At 31.9% G+C, this 9,276-nt stretch overlaps 1 protein-coding gene across 1 annotated transcript; it reads right to left on the minus strand.

Moving 5' to 3' along the window:
* Positions 1 to 825: 825 nt before the first annotated feature.
* On the minus strand, positions 826 to 4,876 carry LOC112751469 (protease Do-like 10, mitochondrial). Its single transcript, XM_025800620.3, has 8 exons — positions 4,406 to 4,876; positions 3,307 to 3,552; positions 2,785 to 2,980; positions 2,219 to 2,478; positions 1,921 to 2,048; positions 1,568 to 1,771; positions 1,407 to 1,457; positions 826 to 1,233 (listed from the first exon to the last, which is right to left on the minus strand). Exons 1-8 carry the CDS (start codon positions 4,776 to 4,778, stop codon positions 991 to 993), a joined length of 1,701 nt encoding a protein of 566 aa, XP_025656405.1. The 5' UTR covers positions 4,779 to 4,876; the 3' UTR covers positions 826 to 990.
* Between the last annotated feature and the right edge of the window lie 4,400 nt (positions 4,877 to 9,276).

The following is a 9,276-nucleotide window of genomic DNA, read 5'->3' on the forward strand; positions in this document are numbered from 1 at the left end:
CTAGGCAAGAGGTTTTGCTAAGTATTTATTAAACTATCAATCGTTGTTTGGCTCAGTTGGATTAATACATTGTAGGCTTGTAATTGTTTCTAGAAATGGGTCACTCTTGTCTGACTTCTCTGCATCTTTCCAATCACAGCTCTTGTATTCGTTAGTAATGTGGCTTAATGACTTGTGTAGTCGGGTCCAAGTCTTTCACTGCCTTCTTTTCTTGAATTATTGTACTTGTTAGAAATATTGATGTGTTGTTTTATGCTCTCTTGACATTGCACATTTGATCCATTAAATCAGAAGGGAAATGAATAGAAAGCATAAAGAAACACTTCTCAAAATTTTCGCTCATTTTAAAATTTGCAATTTTAGGCATGGAAGTTTGAACTTCGTTGAAATTGTCGATGTTGCAACAGATTTGAGAACTTGTTATTTTTCCTTCTATGGGAGTTTACATATTCGAGATGTTAGATATAGTGATACATTATTACATTACATTGTGAGGCATTCTTCCAAACATTGTCTTTTGTCATATGTTGCATTGCTATTGACCGCCAACTACTTTCCCATCGGTTTCTCTAAATGTGTTCCCAATCTAGAGTTATACTATTTTTACCCTGGCAAACTCGCTGTCTGCAATTTTTGTGTGTTGAACTATGCAGTCTATTCTGGTGTTGGTTATTATTTGGCTTCATGTAAACACTAAATAGTAAAATACTAAAATAGGTATTTTACCTAGCCAGTCACGCAACTACCTTGTCAAGGTCCAAGGTTTTTTTTTTTTTTATGGCTATTCCTCTTGGTTTCGTGAACAATTGCAGTGCGCATATTGAGTGAGCAAATACCCGTTGTGGTAATGGGGGTAGAAATTCATATAATCATATAGCACAAATGAAAATTCTCAACTTGTGTGTGACAATGCCAAGTAAATATCAATCTGATCCTTGCATTGAAACTATCACGCAATGATACCTAAATGAATAGTATTTGTTAAGAGTCTCAACATTGGGAAGCTAGTTCAGATTGTGAACTATTTTGTGTATCAATAAGGTCAACAGACTTTGCTGAAGGTATTCTGTGACGCATCAAAATTCTAGAAGTGGCAACTTTTGCGACTTCATAGTTCAAGGCAATGACACGATCATCTTCCAAATCAAATCGCACGCTCTCTGTGCTACAGTTTTCAACAAGTTGACATAAATGTTCTAGGTTGTCAATCTCTGTTCCATTAACCTTCAAAACCTGGGAATCAGAATCATACATCAAAATAAATATTCGGCGAAAAAGGTTCGGTTCATGCGAACAATCTTAACTTGTAATAAATGGTCAAAATATGTACAAGTCGTATCCCACTATCCAGCATTGATGTGAACACTAAACTGTTTAGTCGATTATATAAACAAATAAATTGGCACCTGTAGTTCTGCAAGACGCTCATATCCAGCATTGATATCGTCCATAAGAACCTTAAAGACAAGTAAAATATAATTAATAGAAGCATTCCCCGGATCAAACATCAGCATCCATATGCAGAAATCAACTAAAATGAAGAATGTGCGAGTTAAAAGATGCTAACCTGAGATAGGATCACAAGTTGTTGATTTGCTTTCTTGGGCAATTCCCTCAGGGCTCGTTCACACAAACGACGAGGTGATGTATTATACCAGTCTTCTCCATACTCATGAAGGTATGGTTGAGTGAGCGGAACAAATACCAGACCAGCAAAAATGTAATAACTTGGAAGTTTATCAAACTGATGAACTGGAACTAAGGGTTGGAGCTGAAATATTAACAGCAATATATTTCCATCACAACTAAATACTAGTTAAGTCTAACAATAAAGTGACAAAATATGAATGGGGAATTAAGTTAAGCGTCCTTGACAAGGAGAATCATTGACATAAAGATATAATATATACAGTAGCTTACAGGTCTGAGAATGATATTAAGTTCATGCTCTTTCCCATCCCGCAAAACTCTGACTATTGCGTTTTCATTTGGCTGCTTCATAGACACCAAGTGATCAAATGTTATCCGCTCTCTATTTCGGAAAGGAACTGCAGCATATATGTAATCTTCTGGCTATTAACTTGTTTCATAATCACAATGCATAAAGCAAAGACAGTAATCATATGAAGGAAGTAATTTTGCATGTTTATCCTGCTCAAAGGTTATCCACAGTGAACATTGGTTGAAAACAAATCCAGAAGAAAAGAAAAGAGCATACCTGTGCCATCGTTTGCTATAGGCACTCCATCAAATGAAAGTATAATATCATCTTTCTTCAGAACATTGTGTGCATCTGAAAGTGGGTTAATTTTGCTTACTAGCACCCCTGTCATGTCAGGTTGCATGCCAAAATGGTTTCTGAGGTGAACATTCTCAGTTGGCTGGCACGACAAACCCAGAGAGCAAAATCCAGTATACTTTCCTTTTTCTTCTACACCATATATAAAATGCTTTATTACAGGTACAGGTATAATGTAACTGCAACATCCAATATGAAAAGGAAAGTAGTCTAGTATGAAACATTTATGTTTGATCAGGCAAACAAATATATACTGCTCCATGATAATTTAAAGATTATGCACTTTATCATGTAATTTCCAGTGAAATCTATTATCTGTTATTGTTCTTCACATATAATTTTCACTCATTCTATTTTTCTTGTCATGGCTTCCTTTTCAACACTAGCATACATGGAAATCATAAAACAACTGCCATAATAGGAGATTCATGAATCTGCTGTTTTGAAAACCATATTAATTAAGTCGAAGAAAATGAAAGGCATACCCTATATTCTCAGCTCCTGAAAGATTTTGGAATGCTACTCCAGCAACCTTATTGCCCATAATTGCTGGGCCACCACTGTTCCCTGGATTTATGGCTGCATCAATCTGTATCGCCATCAACTGGGAGGCACCATGAACATATTGTGTAGGTTCAACCCTAGAGACAACCCCTTTAGTGACTGAAATGTTGTCACCACCTGCAAACCAAAAGCTATGTGAATTATTTAATTCATATGTGAATGCATACCTTGCATAACTTCACTGTTAATAGTTAATACCACTTATTTATGAAATGTTTCAGTATTTTTTTGGAGGATCAAAAAAATTGTCAAGAGGAAATAAAAGTAGAAAAATTTGGACAGCTGATTATTCTGCTGCATTTTCCTTTTCACGAGAACATTTTAATATCCTTCTTTGCGCATTCTTTCTTTTGATGATAGTAAAAATAATTCTTTTACTGCTACATTAATGCAATATCCCATGCAAAATATGTAAAGACGATTAATCAACATGATATTGCTACCTTGAGGATATCCCACAACAGAAACTGCTTCTTGTAGTAACGGGATGTCTCCAAGCTCCAATGGATTCATACCATCCCAAAACTCTTCACTCTCAACAGCGAGTATAGCTAAGTCGCACTCGTGACCAACAGCTTTAACTTCCGCTCTATACTTGGCGGGAGAACCATGCTTCCTAACAAGCACAAACGAATGATCAGCTATCACATGAGCATTCGTGAGAATCTTCCTGCCCGGAATCACAAACCCTACATCACCATCACGGAGAATTTTGAGAGAAAAATGATTAATCACCAAACAAACTAAAAGGCAAGAAAGCCAAGAGCACAAAGATGAAATAGGTCTACAGATTCCTAGAAAAATAGGCAATTCCTCCATTCAATGTCTCCCTCTAATTTCATCAACAGAATCCACAAATGTTTTAACTCTATCTCAATTAAGTTCTGCCATGAACATCATAGAAATGAAGAATGAAAGTCAAGTAACAAGTGAATTTTAGTTACTAGATTATGAATGCAAAGATTTTTTACAGTGAGCCTCAGTGCATTTGTAAGATTGCTACCTATTGGAGATCACCAGTTTGAATTGTCGAAATTGCACCTTGACTTGCTGGTGATAAGAATGCACATATTTTACCTTCACACTCATAACCTAAGCCACACTTTTCTACAATTAATGTAGAGATTTTTTCTATCAACGGATCATAACTTTTTACATGTATGTATGCTTTAAAGATTGTCATAGATAGAGTCTAACATCTTTTACACCATGACAATACATGATTAGTTGATTGTGCAACCACACAGTTTGTTAATCTGAAACATAGCATCTACTATTTGGGTTAAGATATTTACATTCTACTATTCTAATCCAACTAGTAGCTACCTAGCTGAAAACAAAACTCGCAAAAATATTAGATGTTAGCAGAAAATCGTTAAATAATTTTACACTACACTACATAACAGATCACATGTTCATATCTTATCTATCATCTTCACATAAAAATATTTTCATTTGAGTAACCACCGTACAGAAAACATTTCTTAGAAAGAAAAAAAAAATGTTAATAAATAAATAAAAAAGAATGAAGTGATGACAGACCAGAACCCATGGTTTCACGCTGAGACTTGTTCTGCCATGGAAGCAAGTAGTTGGGACTGCACAAAACGCTGAAAACCTTAACCACTGAGTTCAACGCTAACTCCACCGCCGCGGCGTTTCCCTTCCTCACACCAACCCTTCTCGTTCTCCATCTGCGGTCGTAGCTACTGGAGATTGGCGCAGAGCACGGCAACATTCTCGTAACGCCGTTGGTTTTCCCGGCGAGGAGGTTACTGCTGTTGTCGGAAATCGGGGGACGCGGCGGCGCGCGAAACGCAGAAGCATTGCGAGTGGTGGAGGGTGGCGATTTCAGGCGGCCGTACTGCGAGGATGAAGAGGCGAGCTTCCGAGCTGTACGGAGGAAGGAGGCCATTTTGCGGCGCCAGAAAACGCCGGCAGTGAAGTGTAGCTCCAATTAGGGGCGGCGGGCATCTGTCATTACTCATTATATATACTTTATTATTCACTGTGAAACATTTTCTCGCTAAATTATATATTTTTGGAAGACTTTCACATGTTCCATTTACTTTATTGGAACATTGATATACCATGTATTAAACGGTAATAGATAAAGTATTTATCGTGCACACGTGATACAATGTCTAAAATATCCCTGAAATAATGCATAAAAAGACTAATATAGCACTGACAAAGTGTCGGCTTTGTTGTTATATGATGATTGATGAGGGATGTTTCAAGGCAAGCCAAGCTTTCTATGAATTGCAGCTCATGGGCTAATTTTTCTAAGGAACCGTAAGTTAGTTCGTTGGAGGTTTTTGGGATTATTTGTTGTAACATAATTAGGATTTATAGCTGTATTTTATTATTTTGGGATTTTTTTAGACATTGAAATTTATATTTTCTAATATAATTAAACAATTTATGTTATAAACGGTTATTTTATTTTTTCTTTTAAGATTTTAAGAGATTTTAATTTTTACTCTCTAATACAATAAAACAATTTTAATTAATTTTATAAAAGATAATTTAATCTTTCTAAAAATTCATGATTATAGTCTATATTTTATACCTTAAATTTGATATTTAAAAATATTTTTGTCTTTTTAAATTAATGTTAAAAAAGTATTTTAATCTCTTAAAATAAATTCTGCAAAAATTTTAGTAATTTTCAAGTCATATTCAGATTTTATTTTCTAATACAAATAATCATACTTAAACCTCAAGTGTTATAGTCTTTTAAAATTAATCATAAAAAATTATTTTTGTTAGAATTTTAAAGAGGCTACTTTAATCATTACACTACAAGAAAAATGTTGATTACCGTTAGATTTATCGTCGGACATTACCGTTAGATTTACTAGCAGTTGCAACACTAAATTTGTTATCTATAAAATATTACTGTCGGATTTATATTTTCCAACCGCAACAAATGGCGCAAAAAAAAACTTTGGTGGGCACGCATTTTACCATCGAATTTAGGGGAGAAAAAATCCGACTGTAAGATAATTAAATGAAATGCGCTATTTTGGTCACAGACTATGCGTTCGATGATAAATTCACTAGTAGAATTGACCCTAAATTTATGAGCTTGTTTCTACTATGAAGGAGCTTGTTTCCTCTCTGCGAATTGCTACCTCCATTGTTTGCCACCGTTGCTGTTTGTTTTCATCAACTACGATGCTACTCTTTTTCTTTTATCCAGGTATGTCTTCTTTTCTTCCTTCTTTTATTTTTTTTATATTGTTGGCATTTACTAAACTCTAACCCTACACTCCTCTAACCCCAATATCCATGGTCGCTGTCACCGTTGGTTATTTACTTAAATATTCAAAAAAATAAACTTGAATAAAGTTTAACTAGATTAATACAATTTGATTATGTATCATTAACTGAATGGTTGGAGGTAGAAAGTGTGTATGTGGTGTTTAAATTTGGGGTGAAAGGTGAGAATATGGTATTTTGAGAAGATTGGATATGAGAGTTGAGTGAAACTGAAACTTTAATAAACTTTAATCATAATTTTTTATGTTGGAAGTTGTTTGCTTTGAATTAAAAGTTTTCAATAAATTATTATGGTAAATTGTAAAATTTAAATATTGTTAGTTTAATCATCATTGAATTTAAATCTTTAAAATTATATATTAAAATTTAATTTTTTTTAAAAAAATAAAATTTAAGTTTATCGTCAATTAAATCTGCTAGCAGTTATTAATTTAATTATTAATAAATAATATATTACCATCAAATTTCACCGATTACAAGTTTATACTTTATATCCACTACAAAATTCGTTAGTAATTAGCGACAGATAAAAAAATCTGCTACTAAATAATTACCGACGATATTTATACGGTCAGATTTATTCATTGTTAAATTCGACAGTTTCGACGACTTTCTTATAGTGTTAAAATAAACTAATTTTTTTTCGTTTTTAAAATTAACCTGAAATTTTTAGTTTATAATTTCTTATATAATAAAATAATATGAATTAATTCTAAAATGATAGTATTTTGAAAATTAACCTTAAAATATTGTTTTTTTTATTTAAAATCTTTTAATAAGTTTATTTTGCTCAGCCTTAGTTTTTTTATAAAAAAAATATCAAAATTACCATGTGTAATATAATTATACAACGTTTTATTCTAAAAAGGTAGTTACTCTTTTTTAAGTAGTATTTTAGTAATTTTAAAAATGTTGCTTAAAGAATATTTTAATCTTTTTTAAATAAATGCTAAAAATTATTTTAATTATTTAAAATGAACTTTGTAAATATTTAATATTTTTAAAGTAGAATACAAGTCTTTCGAAATACAATTAAACAATACTAAGACAAAAGGTTTTTAGTCTTTTTAATATTAATAAGAGTAAAGTAGGGTGCACGTGGGCCGGGTGAAGCTGGGTTTGATGTGACCCAGACTCGACTCGAAATATACATCGGGTCTATTTATTAGACCCGAACCCGACCTTAGACCCGATGAAACCAATACACTTTCGGGCCACAATTATACCGGGTGAAAACTGGGTAAAAACCGGGCCGTTAACATTACATTACGTTGATACCTTCTTGTAAGCTAGCATGAAAAAATATCCAAATTTTCAAGACTCCAACCATTATTTAACATGGTAAAATTCACTTAGAAAAATATAACAAGAACCAACCCTTCTTTAAAATTAAAGCATAACCACAATCAATACTAAAGCAAAACCACAATCAATACTAATATTGTCTAATAATACCAAATATTTAAATCAATACAAATAACACAATATTATGCATTAGTCTAAAGTCCTATGCATTCTAAACATAAAACATTAACTTATAGTCTTATAATGACTAATAACAAAAAATATTCAAGTTTACAATACTTAAATTCCACATAAGAATAGTCATGATCCATCACTAATAACACAAAATATTAATTGTGTATGATGACCGGGTCTATTTTTGAGACCCTTACCCGGTCCTAAACCCGATGAAATCACACCAAATTAGCCCCTAAAGTGTTCGGGATTGGGCCGGGCCTTCGGACCGGGTCGGGTCTGTGCACCCCTAGAGTAAAGTATTGATTTTGTTCCTAATGTTTAAGATAAGTCTCAAAGTTATTCTTAATGTTTCAATTGTCCTATTTAAGTTCCTAATGTTTCAAAATTGACTCAATGTTGTCCTGCCGTTAGGAATCCGTTAACAGAATTGACGGCAGGACAAAATGGAGACGATTTTGAAATGTTAGGGACTTAAATAGGACGAAAACGTTAGAGACAAAAACGATATATAAAAATAAATTTTAATTTAATTTTATCTTTTAATAATATTAATTTTTTACTGTACATAGTATTCAATTATTTTTTAATTACATCTAAATAAATTACACTTAATCACATTACTTTTATTTTAAATAAATTTATTTTTTTATAATTTTAAAAAATTTTGATACATTAGAGACAAAAGGTATAATTTATATTTTATTATATATATATTATTATTTTTTTTTCTGCAAGTTTATATACTAGTCATTCTATAAATATTTTATGATAACTAAAAATCTTTAAGAGTAAAATTATAAAAAAATTAATTTATTTAAAATGAAAGTAATATGATTAAGTGTAATTTATTTAGATGTGATTAAAAAATAATTGAATACTATGTATAGTAAAAAATTGATATTATTGAAGGATAAAATTAAAATTTATTTCTATGTATCATTTTTGTCTCCAACATTTTCGTCCTATTTAAGTCCCTAACATTTCAAAATCGTCTCAATTTTTTCCCTCTGTCAGTTTTGAAACGTTAGGGACTTAAATAGGACGATTGAAACGTTAGGGACAACTTTGGGACTTATCCCAAACGTTGGGGACAAAAACGATACTTTACTTTATTAATAATAAAATACTGTTTTTTTAGAATATTATAAAAAAATTTAATGTTTTTAATAAATTTATTTAAGAGAATATTTGAGTATTTTTATAATTAATTTAAAGGATATATTAATATTAAAGAATATATAATATATGTTTACCACAATAAATTATTTTTGCAGATGATATTGTCCACATGTTAATTTATCATTAAACAATATACGTATTAATACGTATTTATTTGTTAACGTATCATAGTAATCGGTATTTATTTTTTAACGTATCGTGACAATCATTTTAAAAAATTTTGTTGTAAAAAATTCACATTCAAATGAACCCAGAACCACACGTACCTCCGACCTGGCTTGTCCATTGATCGGCTCCCATAATAAATATAAGCTAGCCATCAAACCACAGGAGGACAAGGCTGGTATTATAAATCTGGATTGTTGGGTGAAGGGAGCAACACGTCTAGTCTCTATAGTGTTCTACATAGAAAGACTCTCCATATGAGAAACTACCCTGTCAATCTGAACCTTAAGTTTATTTTATTA

Source organism: Arachis hypogaea, chromosome 15 (genome assembly GCF_003086295.3).
Source record: "Arachis hypogaea cultivar Tifrunner chromosome 15, arahy.Tifrunner.gnm2.J5K5, whole genome shotgun sequence".
Lineage (NCBI taxonomy): Eukaryota > Viridiplantae > Streptophyta > Magnoliopsida > Fabales > Fabaceae > Arachis > Arachis hypogaea.

Bases quoted from the DNA above. Each gene is read 5' to 3' on its own strand.
- LOC112751469 (XM_025800620.3), bottom strand. From the start codon at position 4,778: ATGGCCTCCTTCCTCCGTACAGCTCGGAAGCTCGCCTCTTCATCCTCG. The intron at 2,981-3,306 runs GTAGCAATATCA...TTTGGTTTGCAG, and splicing joins TGTTGTGGGATATCCTCAAG to GTGGTGACAACATTTCAGTC. The intron at 1,234-1,406 runs GTGCCAATTTAT...TCTGATTCCCAG, and splicing joins AGCGTCTTGCAGAACTACAG to GTTTTGAAGGTTAATGGAAC.